Here is a 22788-nt window from a genome sequence, read left to right as displayed (position 1 = left end):
AACATAGAAGGATCTTGACGGTATCAAGCTAAGTGAAGTAAATCAGGCAGAAAGAGACAAAAACCATATAACTTCACTCATATGTGGAATATAAAACAAAAAAGTAATGAACAACAATACAAAAACGAACTCACATACAGCCGACACGATGGTGGTTACCAGAGGGGAAGAGGATTGAGGGGAGGTCGACACAGGTAAAGGGGTCAAATACATCTAAGGGAAGAAACCTACACTTTTAGTTGTAAGTGCACAATAGAGTATACACAGATGACAAATAACATGGTAAACCTTATATTTATGTTATTAACCACTACTACCTCAATAAAAATAAATGTCATCATAGCTAAAGAACGGCCATTTATGTGCAATGTGAAAAATGGATAACTTATATCTCAAGTGTTAAGAATTTGTCAGGTGTTTTTTCCCTCCCAATATTCATAGGAAGGGATATTCTCATTCTTATGCTTCATGCAGGTTAATAAAATGAACAGTTTTGGCTGCCAAATTTGATAAAAATATATCCGGAAAAAACAGCATACCCCTCGACAATTTTTCCCCAGATTTACTGAAGTATAATTGACATACAACAAACTGCACATTGAATTTAAAGTATAAATTTGATGACCTGGATACATGTACACGCCATGAAGCCATCACCACAATCAAGATGGTGAACATACCATCACTGCCAAAAGTTTCCTTGTACTCCTTTGTAATCCTTTCCTGCCACCCCTGCCCCACGCCCCACCCCAGGCCATCCCTGATCTGTGCCTGTCACTATAGATTAGTTTTCATTTTCTAGCATTCTATATAAATGGAATCATAAAGTATTTACTTTTTGTCTGATTTTTTCCTTCATCTGTGTGTGTGTGTGTGTCAATAGTTTGGTCCTTTTTATTACTGGGTAGTATTCTATTCTGTGGATATATCTCAGTTTATTCACTCCAATTTCTGATCAATAACTGAGCCTTATTCATCAAACCTGTGCCCCCCTATAACATGGAACTCCTGTCACTGGTAAAACTAATCAAGTCACACTTCTGAAGCCACAAAGCTGACGTAGAATGGATGGGATCACCACTGAGGGTGGGGTCTTCCCTGGGAGATCAGTTTCTGCAGCTTCCAGACACCATCTTCCAATCACACCAGCACGGAATGGGGAATTTGTCATTTTCACTCTAAAACAGCGTACAGCAAAGTGTCCTGATTAATGAGGATTAAACTAAAGACCCATTTCTTTTCTTTCACACCTCAACCCCCTTGTCATGTCAGACTCCTAAGGGAATGTGTGTTGCATCGGTGAAGACTGCCATTGACGTTGGGTTCCGGCACTTTGATGGGGCCTACGTCTACCAGAACGAGCACGAGGTGGGGGAGGCCATCAGGGAGAAAATGGCAGAAGGAAAGGTGCGGAGAGAGGATATTTTCTACTGTGGAAAGGTGAGACCTTCCCTCCGCCCCCCTAACCCCTTATATTAATGGTGGACTGATGTCACTTTTTCTCTGCCAAAGAATATTAGACTCACCAAGAGGTATGAATTCTCGACTGCCAAATTCCTTACTTTTGCCAAGGATTTAGGGACTAATGTGCCCCTTGAAGGTTAGGGCAAAGCTCCTTCTTTATATATGGGCATGGACTTAAAACAATACAGAAAGAACAAATTCTACAATGCAAAAGTTTCGGGAATTGAGAGAAAGTGGGAGGTGGTTCATATTACATAAGCATTTGCCAAAGCTTCTTTAAAAGGGAAGCCTTCTTTTTTGTGTGTGTCTGCCAAAGATCAATTTTTTATTGAGCTATAATTCGTATAGTACAAAGTTCAACATTTTAAGTCAGTGCTTTTAGTGTATTCACAAAGTTGTACAACCATAACCACAACCTAATCTCAGAATATTTCATCATTCCAAAAAGAAGCCCCATCTCCGCTAGCTGTCGTTTCCTATTTCTCTCTCTCCCTGTCACTAGCAATCACTAATCTGCATTCCGTCTCAACAAGTTTTTCTGTTTGGGATGTTTGATACCAAAGGAATCATATAATATGTGACTTCCTGTGTCTAGCTTTTTTCACTTAGTATGCTGTTTTCTGAGTTCATACATGTTGTAGCATGGATGAGAATTTCATTTCTTTTTATGGCCAATAACATTCCATTGTGTGGCTGTATCACATTTTGTTTAGATCACTACCTCTTGAGCAATTTAAATTTCCAGGGTTAGAAATCACTATCTACTGAAGAGCAATTGGAAAGATAAAGCATCATGGTTAAAATAACAGCCAGTGGAAATGTAGGGTGTGTATTTACATGCAGCTTTACAGGAATAAAGCTGTACAACTTTAGGGAGCTTGTAAGACAATTCTCCTGAGGGTTCTAAAGAGAGCAAGATGCTATTTCTGACTTCAGCCACTCTCCAGACCTCCTTTCCTCTCAGCTCCCCACTAATGCTCCTTTCTAAGCTCTCCAAGGCTTTGCAATTCCCCAAGTCACCAGCCACTTATGGGTTATGATTTCAAGAAGCCATCAGGAGCCACTGTCCCTGAATATCAACCTGAAGCTTTTCACTTTATTATGACTTGAAAATTTTGATTCCTAAAGCTTTTATTATTACACAGTCCCTCATTAGAGTAAAACACCAAACCTTAAATGAGTGTTCCCAAAATGTTTCTGGAGAAGAATAAACTTGAATTCATATCCTGAGGACCTATGCAAAAGCAGCCTGCCCAAAACCAGAAATATTATTGAAGACTTATGTCTTATCTTAAAAATTTTTAGAGTTTTGCATTTTTTCCATAATAATAATCTTATTTGTCCCATTTTGTTTCACATAAAAATGAGGTTTTAAATAAGCACCAAGACAAATTAACCAAAAAACTTTCCTTCTAATCTCCTTGGTAAAGAGTTAGAGCTGTTGAAATATCTATCGCGTTGAAAAAAATTGAACCGAATTAAATCAACTACTTCATAAAGTTGTTACGGGTTAACATTTACAAAACACTTAAACAGTATCTGTTACAAAGCCGGGGCTATCTGTGTTTGCTGAATAAAAATAATTAAAATATATAAAATAGAATGTTCGCTTTAATGAGATGGCACAATAACACCAAGGGGGCCCACAGTAACAAGAAAAACACATTTTTCCACTACTCTCATATTTCTTGTTCAGGTGAAACACATTTTTTACCAGAGTGACGTGAAGACAAGTGCCAGGCCAGGGCAGCATAGCTATTCAGACGGGTTTCCTACTTACACGGTGGGGACAAGTTTAAGTGTGGAGAGTCGATTAGGAAGCCAGTGCCACGCAGAGGAAGACTCTATGCCCGAATCGGGTCCTCTGTGGTTCAGAGGGATCTTTAAGTCTCAGGTACTATATTCTGATAAAGCTATACTCTGGATGGCAAGAGTTATATCAGCTTATGCTATACTCAGATTAAACGGCAGCATAAACATATTTTTGTGACATGAAATGAGTGAATAAAATGTGTATGAAGGCTTTTTAAAGAACTGCATTATTGTAAAAAAAAAAAAAATAGTGTGGATGTTACTTAACTATCCTCCTTTTATTCTTTCAGCTGTGGACTACACATCATGACCCAGAGATGGTCCGTCCAAGCCTGGAGAGGACACTCAGGGTCCTCCAGCTAGATTATGTTGATCTTTACATCATTGAATTACCCATGGCTTTTAAGGTGAGTTTAGACACCTAAGGTCTGGCATCTGCTCTTCGGCACCCATGAGCCAGAAGCTATGCATATGAAGCTAGTTCCTTACTTAGCACCACAGAATGTTATAGTTTTGCTACCCTAGATCAGACAGCACTGACTTCACCCAACAAAAGCCCAAGAAGATTATATGTAAGACTCTGGCCTGGGTCCCATGTTTCTTGATTCATAACCCAATGCACTTTTTCTTATATCATATCTTTACAACTATAGTTTAAACTCTCTATCAAGCCATCACATAGTCTCCAAACTGTAGTCCACATTTTAGTTGTCCAGCATGCAGAAATAACCTTCTTGCCACTCACAAAGTCATGAAAATGTCCCTGCACAACACGATGCAAAATAATACATATGACTGGAAATTCACCCACCGTCTGCCCAAAGGAAAATATCCCAAAGTATGGTCAGGTTTGGGAAGTCAGCTCCAAGATCAGGGTGTCTATGTAATATCTATTCCTCTAGTCCAAATGCTCTTCTTCCTTGAACTTTCTCAATCTATGGACTCATGTTGATTCAACCCCCAACAGCACACCTCATATACACTTCTGAAGAGCAGCAACTGCTTTAAAATTTCCTTGAGGGAAGGAGAGATTGAAAATGAAACTGGTCACTTGTGCATGAGGCAAATCAGATCCTGCCGGTCAGGAAGAACAAGGACTCTGTCCTTGCAGTGGCCCGAATTCCTTTGTACAGCGAACATGGCTGCCCCTGTTCTGTTCTCTGGAAGCACTTTACTTGTTGACTCTACTCTCCTCTGTGGTCACATCCCCAAGACCTTAGGGAGGATTCTCCCTTTGCATCCTACTTCATGTAGATATGGGTTTGTGGGCTTCACAATGGCCTTGGTAATCAAAGGCTCTTATTGGTCAGGTTGGGATTTCCTACACAAGAAAGACAATATCCTTTCAAAGTTTGCTAGGCTTTCAGTAAATGCACATTACTCCATGAGAAAGTCATCAAAACTGGAAGTCTTATAGGGTTACATTTCTTGTTTCTAATCTTTGGCCTATGTTTTCTGCATCTCAGGAAAGTATCTCCTTGTTCTGATCATTTGCTCAGTCTTCAGCTTAATAGCCTCAATTTGGCTTGAAATAATACAAAACAGGGAGGCACAAATAATGTGTTCCTTGCACCCCGTCTGCATCTCATTGGATGGTGCACCTCTGTCAGGTAGGGCATCCGTGGCCTGAGATCTTGCATTCAGAGAGATACTGACAATCAGAATTCTCCCAAAATCCAATTTGATTTCTGTCTAGGATTCTCCCCTTCTTGTATTGGCCAACATTGACTTTTCTAACTTCAGAAGGCTCAGATATAAACTTCTGCCACTTTGGATCATCCCAAAGAAGAAAGTACCTATTTTAGCAAAATATCATCTTACCTCTTATCTTATAATCCCAGTAACAATAAACACATTTATCTTTCTTCAAGACCTCACTGAAGACTGCAAAAATGGCTAAGAAACTCTAACACCCAATGTAATGTTTTTCTACTAAGTCCCCTCAAACTCCAACCTTAGTAGACACATTGTCTGAGTCTCAAGACACAACAAGGCAACAATTTAACCAGATGCCATGCTATTGCATAGCAAGAATAGCCAATTCTCGGCTGGACATGGGAAAATTCTCATTGTCCTCAACCCATACTGACCTAGCCAATTCCACATTTTTTTTTGTCCACTACTTGTTATGCATACCCAAATACCTTCGTATTAGTCACAACTCTTGTTATAAATTGCAAAAATACAACTCAAATTGTTGTGAGCAAAAAAAGGAACTAAGAATTCCAAGGGATATTTAAATCAGGCACAGTTGGATCCAGAAGTTCAAACTATGTACCTGTACTCTGGCCCTTTTCTATCTCCATGATTTCTTTACACATCACCTAAACATGACACTTGACGTGCCAAGTCCACGTTATCGATACACCTTAAGAATTCAGAGAAAGAGAGAACACACATTAAACATTATAGAGAAAGACTGATTAGCCTTGCCTGGGTCATATCCCCATACTGACTAATCTTTGGTGTGAGGGCATGGGTGACTGATGACATCTGTGGCCAAGAGTGACATCTGGGTCAGACCACACACACACAAAAGAATGAGCTCCTCTATAGGAAAACAGCATAAGGATGGTAGAAAATGAAACAACAGATTCCCACTGTACTCACTAATCAGAGGTCACTTAGCATGGTAGTAAGGAACATGGGCTCTAGAGCCAGACTGCCTCATTTGAATCCCATCTCTGTCATTTAAGAGCCAGATGATTTGGTCATGTTATTACTTGATCTCTTTACACATCACCTAAACATGGCACACTGGAAGGAAGGAGTATGGGCTTTGGAGTCACACAGAAGGGGGATGACTCTCAGCTTTATTACTTACTAGCACAGTCACTTTGATCTTTTTGAACTCCAATTTCATTATCAGTAAAATGGAACAATAACTAACTTGCCAAGTGTTGTGAGGAGTCAAAATGATATATGTGAAATTACACAAACAATGTCCACCATCTCATAGATAAAAAAGGAAAGATAATAAAATATTCAAGTGAAAAGAACCTTAGTAATTATATCTCCCAATATACAGAACACCTTCATTTCACAGAAGATAGAGTTGAGGCCCCAGGCAATGAAGTAGCTAACTCAAGTTTAAAGTCCATCAGAACTAGGGCCAGATTCGGGGTCCCCTGATGTCAAACTCATACTTGTTCCCCTATACTGCACTGACCCTTCTGCCTTATCCTCATAAGCCGAATAATCCCTATATGCTGTAAACAAACAGTGATTTTTTTTTTTTTATTTCAGGATCTTGGCAGGTATGATCTAAACCCTCCTGTTCCCTCTACTAACTATGACTCTTGTTCAAATGGCAAATTTCTAAGCTGGGTCTTAAAGATTTGAAAAGAACCTGTATTTAAAAATGAGAAAAAGAGTTTACTTCACTGGGCCTGACTAATGACTTGTTTTTGGAGAAGGTAAATAGAGAATTTATGTTCCCATTCTTAGATGGGATAAAGGTTCAAGGACATAGAGAAGGTAAAACTTTTAACAGTGAGAAATGACAAAATAATGACATTACCTGCCAACCGGACCTGTAATTTCAGTAATTGAGAAATCAATCATTGAAACTAAAATATCACATGCCTTTTGAATCTCATGATTTCTTTAAACAAAAAACCTTTCTTGCTAAAATATTTTAGCACTTTATTTTTCAAATGTCAAGTTAACAGGCGAGCAACTTCAGAATAACAAAACATAAAACACAAAAAGTCACGATAAGACATTTCTAAAAGATGAATGAAATTACTACTATGAAAGTCAATAGCATGAGTCTTTAGAGAGTTGAATTGTTCTTCTAATAATGCCTTGTAGTAGGAGCAGAAGTAGAGAAAAAAAGACGACGGGCTTATCCAGATGAGGGATTAGTAAAGCAGTCAGAGTGGAAGCTTAAGGGGCACATCATAGGCTCAGGTTTCATAAGGACAATAAAAATCTGGGAAAGTAAAAATTATTTAACAGAGTTCATGACAGAAGAAATATGGAGGAAGACCGGAGTGGGAATGCGGGTCACAAGTGTTGAGAAGGTCAAAGAACTTTGAAATCAGAGACAGGAAGGATAATTAACATGAATGACATGTGGCATTGAGGAGAAAGGCACCCTTTTCCTGCTCTCGGTGAGACCAGAGGAAATTGAGACAAAATTGTCTTTGCTAAAAGAAAGTGTCATCACCAGGGGAAAGTTTCATTGAGGTGAGATGGTGCAAGGAAAACTTAGGAGGAAAATTTTAAGAACATAATGAATTTTATCCATTGCTTGATTTTCAATAAAAAATTCCCATTATCAAAGTCTACGAAGACTTCCATGCTGCCAACCAAATCCAACAGACACTTTGTCTTCACATTATTTCCACACAGTTGACCACAATCTCCTTTAAACATTTTCTCCTTGTGGCTTCTATATCACCCTCTCGAGATTCTTCGGCAGCTTCTTCTCTGCCATCTTCCAAATGTTGTCATGCCCAATACTCTATTCTCGATATTCTTGTCTTACTGAGCCATACTCTCTCTATAGGTGATCTCATGCAGTTGTATGGACTGAATATTATTTTATATGCTGAGGACTCCTAAATTTTGTCTGCAGCCATGGCCTCTTTCTGAGCCTCTTCCTGAGACTTCTGTTTGTCTCCTCAAATAAATATCTACTTGAATGATTAATGATCATTTCATACTCAAAATATCCAAAATAAAACTCTTGATTCCTAAACCAACCTCAGGAAATGATTACCATCATCCACCCAAGGAACCTAGGAATCATCTTTTTATTTCTTTCTATTCCATTTCCAAGACCATAAGAAATGGGTCCCATTTTTAGATATAGCCAAAAAGGAGAAATCTGAAGGACAACATTCCACACCACAGTTAGGGGGTCTTTGTTAGGAAAGGAGCGCCCAAAAATTGTAGAAGGAAATTTGACACTCAGATGATGTGTGAGTTAGGAAAAAGGATGCTGAACTCCTGAAGGGCCCAAAAATGGAAGGAAAAGAACCACTGGGCAAATTAGCCAGAATGAAGAAGTAACATGCTATGCTATCCTCAACTCCGGCAAGCATAAACTGTCAAAACAATGAGTCTAAAAATCCTAATTCTCAACCTCAATTCTTTTTCTAATGAGTAATGCTGTCATTAAGAGATATAGCCAAAAAGTTTATGGCTGAAGAACAATAATCTGTTCTTCAGATTATTTTATATATTTTATATATTTCCCAATAAATAAAAGGAAAATAAAGACCAGGGAGAGATAACAAGATTAACATGTCACATATGTTGGACAAGTGAAGAAAATTTTGGACAGTCCCACAAAAAAGAAAACATGAATATATCTATAATGTATTATATATTATATAAACATGAATAACTTGAATTGCTTTCCCAGGGCCAAGGTATATTGGTATAATGACAACTCAAATTCCATAATTTTAATTCCCAGACATAAATAAAATTAATTACACTTGTTATTTATTTTTCAGCCTGGAGATGAACCTTATCCTAAAGATGAGAATGGCAAATACCTATATCACAAGACAAATCTGTGTGCTACTTGGGAGGTAATTTTAAGGAGGACTCTTATTTTATTTTATTATTTTTTTATTATGATTTTTTACACCTACAGCACCTGATATTCCTAGGTGGTCTCCCATCCAAGCCCTAACCAGGCCCAACCCTGCTTAGCTTCTGAGATCAGACGAGATAGGACAAGTTCAGGGTGGCATGGCCGCAGAAGGCCTCTTATTTTAAAAGTCTATCATTTTAAACTGTGATCTGATTATTCCTATTCAATTTATGAGGAGATGCAGCCTTAACTCTTCCATTCCAAACTCCAAAGGCTGGGAACATACTCTCATAAATATCTCTTTCTAAAGGACTCCCCCCTGTACTTAACAGCTGAAGATTGGAAGAGTGGAGCTGCCTTGAGGGGTGAGGAGGAACTTACTGGTTTTCTGGTGCCTGGGGCTCTCCACTCAAGAGACTACATACTCACTCCTGACCTCACTGGAGCTGACCAGGTTTGGGGTCTGGTGTTCCCCTCTAAGGAACTGGCTGACAGGGTAGCCAGTATCCCCAAGAGAAAATTAATTAATAATTTTATATATTAAATATATTAATATATTATATTAAATATATAAAATTAATATATTAAAAGGGGTAAGAAAAGATATTAGCAATATGGAACAAGAAAAAGAAAACATTTAAAATAAGCATAAATAATAATTAAGAAAAATAATGTAATAGATGAGAAAAATTATTAAATTGAAAAATTAGAATGAAGAAATCTCCCAATATGAAGGACAAGAAAAAAATTTTAATGTGAAAAAAAAGCCAAGAGATATACAAGACAAAATTAGAATTTCCAGTAGTCACAGAATAGGAGTCTCGGAAGAAAAAAAAAAAAAGAAAGAAAGAAAAAAGGAAGAGAGATAATATTTAAAAAACAAAAAACTGATATTGAAAGGGCATAGATTTACAAAGAAGAGAAGGAAACTCATACCTAGAGACATTATAGAGAGACTTCAGAATGTCAAATACAAAGAGAAAATGTTAATATTTCCAGGGTGCAGCAAACGAGCCAATAAAGGCAATAAAATGAAATAATAAAAAAATCAATCCAAGAGAAGGCAAGAAAAGAAGGAAAATCAATAGATGGGGAAAACGAAAAGCAAATAGCAAGATGGGAGATTTAAAGTCAGTGGTATCAATAATCGCAGTATATGTAGACAGTCTAAACAATCCAATTTAAAGGCAGAGGTTGTTAGAATAGATAAAAAGCAAAACTCCACTGTGCGTTACATACGAGAAACCTATTTTAAATAAAAACACACAAACGGGTTAAAAGTAAAAGTTTAAAAAAAGAGGATAGAAAAAGATATCGCAGGCTAACAGTAATTAAAAGAAAGCTGGAGGCTGGAGTAGCCATTTTAATATCAAAAACATTTTAGAAAAGTATTACTAGAAATAAAGAAGTTTGTTTATAACAATAAAGAAATCAATTCCAAATACCTGTGCTCCTAGTAACAGAACTCAATCACAGAATTCCTACCTGTCTCTCTCACTTATTTTTTCCCTTCTCAGAATGCCTATTATCTTACTCAGGGGCTTTCCTTTTTGAAGAATTTACAGTCACCATTACAGTCATTTGTTCCTGCTTGTTTTGAGGCTTCTTTCTTGACCCACCGGCATTTGCTCCACAGGCTCTGGAAGCTTGCAAAGATGCCGGCTTGGTGAAATCCCTTGGTGTATCCAATTTTAATCGCAGGCAGCTGGAGCTAATCCTGAACAAACCTGGACTCAGACATAAGCCAGTCAGCAACCAGGTACAGCTTGACAGAAGGGTGGGACATTGTGGGAGTGTAGAGGGACCCAATTATTACATTAAGTAAATAAGGAAGAATCCTGGGCTAGGAGTCAGAACATCTTGTGGTCACTCTACATGTATCTCATCATTAGACCCTGAGCAAATCTTTTAACTTCTCTCACTTTATGTCTCTTAAAAAAATTTTTTTTGAAAGTTCAAATTCAGACAAAAGAAACTCAAAATATTTTTTGGAAGAAAAATAATGAGGGGGAACAAGATTTGCCAGATATTAAGATATATCAACCATTTACAATAATGTTAAGATTAGTGCAAAAGAACCAACACAGAGAGTAGAAAATAAGAGATATGCTAGAAACAGACCGACGTATAATAAAAACTTAATGTAAAATAAAGTAGCACAAACTAACGGCAAATGAATGGATTTTTCGGTAAGTGGTATGGGGAAAATGGCTAGTTATGTGGAAACAATATAGATCTCAGCCTCACACCCTACTCCAAAGTAAATGTCCTTATGATTAAGAGTTAAAGAGAAAGAGGAAGTCATTTGTAAACATTACAAAAGAATTATAGTTTTCCGAAGCTATACATTGAAAATGAAGCCATGGGAAAATTACAAAGAAAACGATCGATTCAGTTGTATAAAAATGTTAAATCTAAAAATATTAGCAACAACAAGCAAACATAATTATATTTTTTAAAATATAATAGAAAGAGGGGTTAATAGCTTTGTGAATTAAAAGCCTAATAATAATCAATGAAAAAAAGCAGTGAAAAGAAATACTAAGCCTCAACAGAAAAATGGGCAAAAGAAATGAACAGAAATTCACAGAAGATGAACTGCAAGACTGGTAAACATGAAAATGTTCAACTGCACTGCTGATTACAGAAATTTAAATTTAAGTGTGATTTTATATTGTATATTAAATTAGCAAAGCTTTTATTTTTTAATGTAATGCTCTATGTAAGCAAATGATGAAGTGTGGTGAGTACAAATTGATTTAGTCTTACGGGAAACAATATGGCAATAAGTGTCAAGAGTCTTGAAAATGTTCAGTCTTCTATTTCTAGGAATCTATCCTCATGAAAAAAAATCAGAATGCCCATATGTGTGTTTGTCACAGCACTGTTTATAATGGCAAAATGAAAAAAATAGGGGAATGTGTAAATAAATTACAAAACATTCATATTATGTGAAATCCTAACAAAAGATATTCTTGAATCATCTTTGAGGAAAAGAGAAATGGTCATAATATTAAAAGCAAAGACCAGGATACCAAATGTAATATACAGTGTGGAGGCGATTAAATTATTAAAAAAAACATGCATGGAAAAAAACTGGAAAGAAAGATATTGAAAAAATTAACAGGTTATCTCTGGCTGTGAATTTTACAAGAGAAATTTTGTTTTCTTCTTTATGCTTTTCTGTATTTTACAAGTCATCTGTAGCGAGCATATATCACTTTTATAATCATAACAAGATTATATTATCCACCTTGTTAAGCAGGGATAACGATATTGTCTTCATCCTACTCCATAAAACATTAAGAAGCTAGGCTAAACAGTGCTTTTGGATTGGGTAAATATTTACATTAGAGGATTATGGTTAACTTCTTTGGTTGATTCACTGTTTTTAGTAAATCAAAAAAGTCTAGTATGAGCTCATAACAGAAAGAATGAATTATTACCTACATCGTGACAACAGCTCACGGCTAGAATAGGAATGTTGCTATTTTAGAAGTATCATCTCCAAACTAACACCTATGTTCACACTGTACACAATAAGCTGCTCTCAGGAATGGAGAGGAACCACCTCTGACTTCCGAACTGACTTCAATCCATCTCTTTATTCCTACTCCATCCCTCATCAGCACATCTCCTTCGTGCACCTCCAAGAGCAATATTTTGTCTTAAAAATACTGAAATGACAAACAGGTTTCTTCTTACAATTATATACAGAAAGATGATGATTTCTTAATCTCAGAATGAAAAACTGAGTAAAAATTAGACAATGTGTTTCCTAGTGCCAAGGAGGAAATACCCTGATTTGTTGGCTCAAGAATACTGGTCAGCTTCACAAATACACTCTGCAAGGGAAGCAAGACGTGTTGGAAGATCACAGCCTGCGCCTACTCATGTGTTCCGTGGTGCTTGAAAGCAGAATGTATCAATACTCTAGAGATGGCACAGACCAAAGAGCAGGTCTACAAGCCATCAGCCATTACCCTGTGAACTGGGTAAAACCACTTTTACTCCAAAGATACAACATGAGCAGCTTTCAGTGCAGTGTTCAATCCAGAAACATGACCAACATATCGTGGGCATTACAGAGAGTAAACACATTTTATATGTAAGGGATATGAATCTGAACACCTTGCATAATTCAAAATTCACATATTTCAAAACGTATTTTCCCATTAAGATCAATCTGAAGTAAAATTTGCATATTGTTATACTTTTTCATAGACTTCATGAACAAAATCACATGAAATATGACCTCATTCTATATTCTTCAGAGGACAGGGTTACTTAGTGAAAGGGCTTTTGTTATTTTCCTTCATGGGTTCTGTCCAGCTTCCTAAGATTTTAAGATCTAAAGTTCAGCATTAACGAACAGTGTTGTAGAAGCCCCAGACATGTCACTGACGAGTTACATCAATTTTACATTGTGAACAAGAAAAAGTAAAGACTGCGTCTCCACCAGCCCACTTACAAAGAGCTGTAACCAATCTCTGGCAAAGAAGGCGGGTAGATGTGCTTTAATATACTTCTACTTGGAAATAAGGATGATATCATGGCCCCGTGACATCAGAAACCAACACCACCCCCCCACCTTAAACTGAGCATCCAGTCCCAGGCTACTCAACAAGGATCGTTCCTGGCCTGAAATGACCTCCACCAAGGCTGCAGCCTTTCTGAAGCCCAACCTAACCATCTGCAGCATCAACAGTAATGTTCCCTAATATTCTGGCTCTGTCTTCTCTATACAGTTATCATCTTCATTCATTGAACAAACAGTCATCGAGCACCTGCCTGACACCAGCCAGGCACTGTGCTAGGCTCTAGGCATGCAAAAGTGACCAGAGACAGATACAGTTCTTGCTCCCATGGCACTGTCTAGTGCGGAACCACATTAATCACAAAACCATTACTTATAATTAGAAACTGATATAAAAGCTATGAAAAGAAGGAATGTAGTTCTCTGGATTCATATGTACTTGGATCAGATTAAGTTACCCACGCCCACCCCCAGAATTTTTACCTACAAACTACCTATGCAAAGTATTATATTGTATATTATATTATAATATATTATTTTATATTATGAGTTTATATTATATTGACTCAAAAGTTTTTGTTGAGTAAACGTTTCTGGTATGTTGCCTAGTGCAACTCTGTAAAGTTCCAAACTCATTCAGGCATGGATTTGATATTCACGTACCTGTTTGTTCTGCTTTTAATTGTATTAGCCTTATTATATATACCTTTTACTATAAACCACATAAAATCTTTTTTCAAAAGGTAGGTTATAAAAATGCTTATTATACATATAAACACACACATATATATACACATACATATGAATATATACATATGTACATATACATATTTAATAGGCCAGAGACAGGTAACCTGATTAGAAAGGAGTCTTTGTGGGGAAAATTAAATGTTGTGTTTTAAACAAGCAGGCAGGCATTAAATTAAGGAATTTATACTTAGTCTCTAAGAAATGATGTGATAAATTATGTGTTTTGGAAAGATTAGTCTACCAATAATAAACAAGACTGAAAACAAAAAAGGAACTGAAAGTAGAGAGAGATGCTGGCAGTTGGAGAGAATAAAGGAAAGAAATACCACGAACACTATGGTTCCTAACTTACTTTAGTCTAAGTGCCGCTTTTTAAAACTGTTTAAGAAATGTTCCAAAGGGAGGGAAAAAACCCACAAGTGTTTCTCAGTGGACAGAAGGGAGCAAGATTATGATTGTACCTTCTAGAAACATAGTTTGTCAAGTATTCAATATTCCAGATGGTGAACATCATAATTATATACTCAAAATATTTTAATTAAGCTTTGGTTGACTTTACTTAAAAAGAAAAACATGGGTCAAAACTACCATAGTGTTTAAGAAGAAACTTGAGAAGAATTTTGTTGACACGAGTATTTTTAGTGCAGGAATCTTGTCAATAAGATACTAAAAATGAAAGTAGGCTTACATTTGGTGGTGTAGAGAACGCTCAGCCAAGAAGACAAAATTCATCTTTAAATTTAGGTTTATACATGCTCTACCTCTTGCGAAAATATTCTTCGATTTCTGATAGCTAGAGACAGAGGGCTTCTGTAACATGTTGCTTCTACTTACTAAGACTATGGTCTGAACCTTGAGACTGTAAGTTTGTTATGGATATTGTATTTGCCAGAATGTTTACTATAAACAACTGAGTATTCACTTAAAATTTTAAATGATGATAGGCATACAAAATTGAATTTTTTCCCCAATTATTCTAGAATCAACCGACAGACAGTGACTTCGCTAACCTTGTTTTAATTCATCTCACTGGTATACAAACAATGTAATCTTCCTTGTTAGGAAAAATATTTAGGATTTGTCTCATTATCCATAATACTTTTAACTGGATTTTATTGAAGGGCTTTTTAAAAACTATGTAAAATTGCATTCATCTACAAAGCCTTTATTCTGTTCTCCACTCTCCAACACAACCACACAGGTGGAGTGCCATCCGTATTTCACCCAGACAAAACTCCTGAAATTTTGCCAACAACATGATATTGTCCTCGTTGCATACAGCCCTTTGGGAACTTCTAGGAATCCATTCTGGTAAGTAATGCTGTATGTGTCTCTTCAGCAAATGTTTCCTTTGATGTCAACTATGAGGCTAATGAGAATGATATGATCGGAATGACTCTACTTGGCTGTGTGATCTTAAGTAACTTAACCTCTTCAAGCCATTCTCCATATATACAAATTAGAGCTAATAAAACCTTCCTCGCTTAGATGGTGTAACAATAGATCATACTATAATGTCTGAAATTACCTAACATTGCCTGAAACAGAGGGAGTGCTCCATAAATGTTAGTTTAGGCATTATCTGACAGAGTCTCTGGCTATTCTGAAATTTGAGAATTTTTTGATCTCTGTATTCAGTGGCAACACTTCCGCTGTAGTGTGTTCCACAGACCAAAGTAGAAATTTTTCTCCTCTGAGTTCCAGAGTTGTGCCTCTATTTCTTCCACTTCAGTCCTCCTTCCTTCCCCTATACGCCTACTTCCAACTCAGTTTTCTTTGTAAGACCCATCAAAGAAACGTTTACCCTCTGAAAGAGGCAGCTCTACACACTTGCTTCTCTTGATCTTCCCATCCTAAGAGCAACTCTTCACTGAGGACCCAAAGTGTCCTGGTGGAGTACCAGGTGAATGGTGAGACAGAAGAGGAGAGGGACTGATTAACCACTGGTTCTCACTGCTCAAGCTAAATATGATACATGTTTCTATGTTTTTTTTCAAGGGTGAATTTATCTTCCCCACCCTTGTTAAAAGACCCACTTCTAAACTCACTGGGGAAAAAGTACAATAAAACAGCCGCTCAAGTTGTTTTGCGTTTCAACATCCAGCGAGGAGTGGTTGTCATTCCTAAAAGCTTCAACCCTGAAAGGATCAAAGAAAACTTTCAGGTAAGAGAACTGCTTCTGCAAATGTAAAAACTAAGATTTTTTTTTTTTTTTTAATGTAGAGAATTTTCTATTCAGACTAATAAGAAAATTGTAATGCCTACATGCTAACACAACATGACATCCTCTACTTCACAAAGGTTTTTGAACAGTGATCATCAGGACAATAATTTTGTTAAAATTTCAGAGGGCTTTATCTGAAGGAAATTCTTAAACCTTTTCTCCAAATTATACTCTTTTGATATATCTACCAAAGTAAATTTTAACTGTGTCAGATTCTTATTTGAAAAAGACTGGTCCTAGAATTAGAGCAAATCTCCATCGCTTTCATTGACTTTGTGAAATCCTGCATCCTTGGCGAGATCTGCAACTTCACTGTGTCGTTAGGACACACTGCATATTCGCGGGAGTCAGAAACTGACTCACCAATACTCAGAGAACAGACAAAAAAGCAAAAAGGAAGCTTGAGTAAGAATTTTGATACAACACTGGTTCGTTCGTGACTGTTTTTATTTTATGCAAACTTTTGATTCCTTGCACAATACCATAAATTCCAAAAGTTGGATAATAAATAATCAAAGAAAGGGTTTCCTTTAAAAAGTACTTGGAAACAATCCATGGGGGAATGATTAAGTAAACTGTTATATCTATATACTACGGATATGGTGGCTAAATGGATTAAGTCAGTCTACATATTTTGAAAGAAAAGACCACCAAGACATATTCTGTGAATTAAAGAAAGTTGCAGAATAATAAAGATATGATACAATTATTGCATGTTACTCTTACTGTGTGTTGAATATCTGGGAAGGAGAATAGGACTGAGGTGGTGGGTAATAGCAACTTTTAGTATTTATTCTATACATGTCCATGTACTTCCTTGTGTTTCATTGCTTTACAAAAAGCACATATTTACATATTACTCATATAATTAAATACTACAAGTGGTTAAATATACCAAAATAAAAGTTAAGGGATAGAAAGATAAAATAATAAAGTAAGGAAGATCAATTATAACATTTTAACCAAATGTTAAAAATATAAATACGCTAAAATATGAAAATGTTAAAAAAGGACAATTATAAAACCAGAATATAAAGTGTACAAGCCAAGAAAAAAATAAAACAATGAAAATGTAATCAGAAAAGGTAGAAAAAAAAGAGACATTAAAAAATGATAAGAGAAATGATTAAGAGGATAAAACAAAGCAAACTAAAAGTTAAAAACAAAAGTACAGAAGCCGATTTAGAGACTAAGGAAATTGTTTGTTTTTTTCTTTTAAGCGTACCAAGGCCATAGTCCAGAATCAAAGGTTCATCATCTTTTCCAGAATAAAGAATTCACTCTTGGAATTTCAGATGTCCTAAACTTATGCTGTTTCAGGGCACTTAGAAAATCTTGTGAGATATCGTCAGCAGAATTGTTTTAAAAACAAAGGGCAGAAGGGAGTTCCAGCTCCACGCTGGTGGGTGGCCCCCGGCACCAGCTCAACTCCTCTGAGACATGTGCACAGGGTCCCCACTGCCGGCCCCACTCCCTGGCCCCGAGCTTGCCCCATCTTCTAAATAAATGTCTGCCTCTTATTTATTTCTTCAGATCTTTGACTTTTCTCTCACCAAAGAAGAAATGAATGACATCGAGGCCTTGAATAAAAATGTCCGCTTCGTGGAGATGCTCATGTGAGTTCTGGGGGACCCTTAATCACGTGCTGCACAGTGGTGCTGGATTGTCAAGTGTCAATCAGTGGGGCTCTTATGAACCTAGACCTCTGTCCCCAGAAAGCACAAAGGTAAAGGCCAGTGGGCAGCATATGCTGAATATGAAACAGGTTTGGGTAAATTACATTCATTCTAGGAACCTCCTGCAAATCTACATATTACTTAAAAGACTTCTGGTATTTATATGACATCCCATGACAGATTAAGGAATGGCAGATAAAGACCTTGTGGAGAATTAAGTCACAGTGTACATGTTATTACAATAGTGGTACAATTATTCAAATCACTTATGTATCTCTTCCTAAAGATCAAAGTGATGCACAAATTAGAGCAAATTTTTCAACAAAAAAAAAACAACTCCTGGGAGAGAGGCACATGAATGTAGTAGAAAGAACAGTAGGTTAGGAGCCAAGAACCTAGAGTTTTAAACAAATCCTTGCCTATAAGATTTGGAGCTTCTAGCTCCACCTATGAGCTGACTTCCCACAAGCAAAATTTCTTTCACTCCCTCAAAGTGTTGCCAGATTCAGCTAATCAGTGAAGTAGCCCTTTCTTCTCTAAATAGGTCCTTTACAATAAAAAGAGAACACACACACCATATATTTGTATATACACACATATCTTTTCTTCTTAATCATTTTTATTAGAATTTACAGTTCTTTAGATCACCTGCATATTTTCAATCTCTTTAAATAAGCATTTAGAAAATGCTCATTAAAATGGTTCATATAGTTTGGATTCTTATCCTATTGGCCGCAATATTTTTTTTTTTCTGGTGTGGTTTTTAGGAGTGCAGGCTCTGGAGATAGACTGCCTCAGTTCACATCCTGGTTCTGCCACTAACTGGAAGAACTTGTGCAAGTTAGACTCTGTGTGTCTGTTTCCCCAACTGGAAAATAGAGATGATGATGATAATAATAATGCTTACAATGCTGTGTGTGTATGAGAATTCAGTGACTTAATGCACACACAGACTTTAGCCCAGGGCCTGGTATATAACTGTTAATTATTGTTATTATCTATCAGGAATTGAAGAGAGGGGAGAGGGAGGAGGGAGGAGAGCGTGTCTGTGAGTCTGGCCATTGTTTCCCTGCCTGCAGCAGTGGGGCTGGCCCAGTTGAGGAAGCCGAAGCCCAGTGCTTAGAGCGGGGGCAGAAGGAAGGTTACTGTCAATCTCCACATTATATCTATTTTTCCTTGAGAACAGGGAAGCTGAAAAGCAGCAACCTTGAAACTAGTCTGGGCTTTGCCATTGACTTGCTGTGTGATTTGGGGCATGGCCCCTCCTTTCTCTAGGCCTCAGTTCCCCTTTTCCTGATTATGATCTCAAAGCCTCCCTTTTTTTTGTCTTTATTGAAATATAACAATTAGTTGCTTGTATTTACATTGTACAATTCAATGAGTTTTTTTTTCAATTATAGTTGGCATACAATAATATATCAGTTTCAGATGTATAGCATAGTGATCAGAGACTCACATAACTTGCAAAGTGATCACCCCAGTAAATCTCATACTCCTCTTCCCCCTTACATATTTATTACATTATTAACCATCTTCCCCATGCTACTCTCTACATCTCCGTGTCTACTCTGCAACTATCCATTTGTACCTCTTAATCCCTTTGCCTTTTTTTTGTCCCCCTCAACTCCTCTCCTATCTAGTATCCCTCTAATATTCTCTGTATCTAGGAGTTTGTTTTTGTTGTTGTTTTGTTCTTTAGATTCCACATGTACGTGAAATCAAGTGACAATTGTCTTTCTCTATCTGACCCATTTCATTCAGCGCAGCACCCTCTAGGTGCATCAAGGCAATATCTTTTGCCATCCCCTTCCTTTTAGTCTGTGTGTGTCTTTTGATCTGAAGTGAGTCTCTTGTAGGCAGCATATATAGGGGTCTTGTTTTCTTATCCATTCAGCCACTCTATCTTTTGGTTGGAGCACTTAATTCTTTTCCATTTGAGTTACTTTTTGATAGAAGTGTAGTTATTACCATTCTTTAGTCTTGTTTTTGATACATGTTTTCTTCTTCTTAAAGAAGTCCCTCCAACATTTCCTGTAATACTGGCTTGATGATGATAAATTCCTTTAGTTTATTTTCATCTGGGAAGCTCTTAATCTGTCCTTCAACTCTAAATGACAGCTTTTCTGGATAAAGTATTCTTGGTTTTCATCACATCAAATATTTTGTGCCAAGCCCTTCTGTCCTGTATAGTTTCTTTTGAGAAATCAGCTGCCAGTCTTTGGGTGTTCCCTTGTAGGTACCTAACTGCTTTTCTCTTGCTGCTTTTAAGATTCTTTGTATTTAATTTTTGTCATTTTAATTATGGTGTGTCTTGGTGTGGGCCTCTTTGGGTTCCTGGGTTTTGGGATTCTCTGAGCTTCCAGGGGTTGTATGTATATTTCCTTCACCAAATTAGGGAAGTTTTCCATCATTATTTCTTCAAATATCTCTTCATCATCTTGTTTTCCTTCAGGTATCCCTACAATATGGGTATTTTTACCTTTAATAGTGTCCCATAGGCTCCTTAAATTATTATTATAGTCTAGGCTTCTTTTTTCTTGCCATTCTGATTGAGTGTCCTTGGCTTTCCCATCCTCTATATAGGTCATTTGATCCTCTTCTTTATTCACTTTGTCTATCCCATTTAATATACTTCTCATCTCAGATTATGTGTTCTTTGTTTCTGACTGGTTCTCTTTTATCATTTCCATTTCCATTTTTATGTTTTTTATCTCTTTGTTGAAGTTTTCACTAAATTCATCTACATTTCCTGTAAGTTCATTGAGCATCTTTATAACCAGTGTTTTGAACTCTGCATCTGTTAGATTGCTTGACTCCATTATTCCTGGATCTCTGTCCTCTTCTCTCATATGGTTTCTGCTTCTTTGTCTTCCCATTTTGGCTGCCTTTCTGTGTCTGTTTCTATGTACTAAGCAAAGCTCTTAAGTCTCCCAGTCTTAGTAGTGTGGATTTGAGAAGTAGGTGTCCAGTGGCACAGTCCTGAGAGGGGTTCAGCTGCAAGCCAAATTTAGCTCAAGTCTGTGCCCCTCCAGGGCCACCTGTTAAGATTCAGCAAGGAATCCACAGATGCCATGCTTATAGTTGCCTCAAAAGGCCACACCAGAAACCAAGTTGGCCGCATTATTTTTCACGAGTCAGAAACTGTTCTGACTATACTGATATCGAATTTCTGAATCCATTTCTGAATTAATAAACTAGATTTCTAATGTGAATTTTCCAGGGGAAAAAATGTTATTGACATCAAAATGTACCTAACTTCAAGAATAAAAGAGTAAACAAAAACTTGGAACTAACACTTATAGGTTAATAGCTCTTGAAGATAAATGATTTCTATTGAATAAATATTAAAGAGATAGTAAGATACAGGCAATCTACCAACATTGGTGGATTTTTTACAGACAATTAATTGGTGGCATCATTTGGTTTGACATTTGACATATTTAATACCTAATTCTAGCAACACTGGGAAAATAACTCATCATACCAGGAAATAAATAGAAAAAGCAGTAAGGCAAAACAAAAATTAGACCTCAATGGTCTAAAAAATGTATTATTTTGGCATGCTGGGCCATAATTCTTTTGTTTTTCATCCAGTTAATCTTTGACATTTGAGAGCCTTCGTTTCATACTTTAAAGTTCATAGTACTTACAGAGAACTGAATCTTAGATATGTCTCATGACAGGAGTGTGTGTGCATGCACACATGCAAGCGTGTACACACACACACACACCCACACACACACTCCAGTCCTTTCAAAGATTGTTTCACCATTGTTATTTATGAGATAGGTTCATCATCATTATAGCAGAAACTTAACTTTGCTAGTCATTACCTTTCTAGATCTCAAACTACTAACTCTCAGGAAGGCTAGTGAGAAAGGGAAGGAAAACGGAAAAGAGGGTGGTGACACTGACTGGTAACAGAGCTCTGACGAGAAGGGCCTGTGTGGTTTGCTGAAATGGGAGGCAGCCTGTACCGGGACAGAAGGGAAGAAGAAACTGGAAAGAGGCACGCAACATAGGCAGGCACTGCTCACCTCCTGTGTTTTTTGTTCTGAGCAAAACATTAATGTGAAGGCTGCCAGCCTTCCCCCGCCACACGCACACACACTTAAACCCAGGTGCTGTCCAGGGCTTCAGTAAAAGGTGCTGGCTTGAGGAAAAATGGGAGGTGGGTGGGTGACAAACAGAGAGGGAACGAGTAAGAGAGAGGGGGAGTAGCCAATGAAATTGCTAGTAACACATACTGCTGTGCAACTTTGGAGTGAAATTTTTCCCTTTGGGGAATTGTTTTGGCAGGTGGTGTGATCATCCCGAATACCCATTTCATGAGGAATACTGACTTGAGAGAGGCCCTGAACTGACTTTTTCCTCTCGCACGTGCCAGGACCTTTGGCTAGGTGTTTCCTCCCAAGATGTAGACATGAAAGGGGTTTTCCTACCCTCAAATGAAGGGGTGACGGTCGCAGGCTTAACTTATGTGTCATATAAGTGACTTTGACCTAATTATGTTGAAGAAAAGAAGGTTTAAATCTGTTGAAATAATGGTTTTTAAATAATAAAAGAGCACAGTGGTCAGGAAAGCCATAACAATTTGATGGTGGTTTGTTTCCATCCAATGTGTATTTGTTCAGCTTTTACTCGGCTCGATGAATGGATAACTGCTGGTTCTCTCTTGCTTTAAAGGGCGTAAGCTTCAACAGAACTGGTGATCTGTATTACACTGTGTCTCACTCTTGCCCCCATTCATCATACGACCACCATTATGCAAAAT

The 22788-nt window shown here is 37.2% G+C and overlaps 1 protein-coding gene and 1 pseudogene across 2 annotated transcripts in view; one reads left to right on the top strand and one right to left on the bottom strand.

Moving 5' to 3' along the window:
* The window catches only part of AKR1D1 (aldo-keto reductase family 1 member D1), a 37767-nt gene extending 15411 nt beyond the window's left edge, over positions 1–22356 (top strand). Inside the window, exons 2-9 of one of the 2 annotated variants that reach the window (XM_011359501.2) lie at positions 1273–1440; positions 3567–3683; positions 8745–8822; positions 10464–10586; positions 15316–15425; positions 16113–16278; positions 17872–17954; positions 22314–22356. In XM_011359501.2, the coding sequence (XP_011357803.1) occupies positions 1273–1440; positions 3567–3683; positions 8745–8822; positions 10464–10586; positions 15316–15425; positions 16113–16278; positions 17872–17954; positions 22314–22356 (888 nt within the window). The remainder of the gene's footprint in view (positions 1–1272; positions 1441–3566; positions 3684–8744; positions 8823–10463; positions 10587–15315; positions 15426–16112; positions 16279–17871; positions 17955–22313) is intronic. The other variant, XM_011359502.1, reaches the window with a different exon arrangement.
* LOC111739227 lies at positions 8879–8997 on the bottom strand (annotated as a pseudogene).
* Positions 22357–22788: the final 432 nt, after the last annotated feature.

Source organism: Pteropus vampyrus, unplaced genomic scaffold (assembly GCF_000151845.1).
Source record: "Pteropus vampyrus isolate Shadow unplaced genomic scaffold, Pvam_2.0 Scaffold48, whole genome shotgun sequence".
Taxonomy (NCBI): Eukaryota; Metazoa; Chordata; class Mammalia; order Chiroptera; family Pteropodidae; genus Pteropus; species Pteropus vampyrus.
The sequence above is the reverse complement of the archived record's forward strand: the minus strand, read 5'-3'. Positions and strand labels throughout refer to the sequence as shown.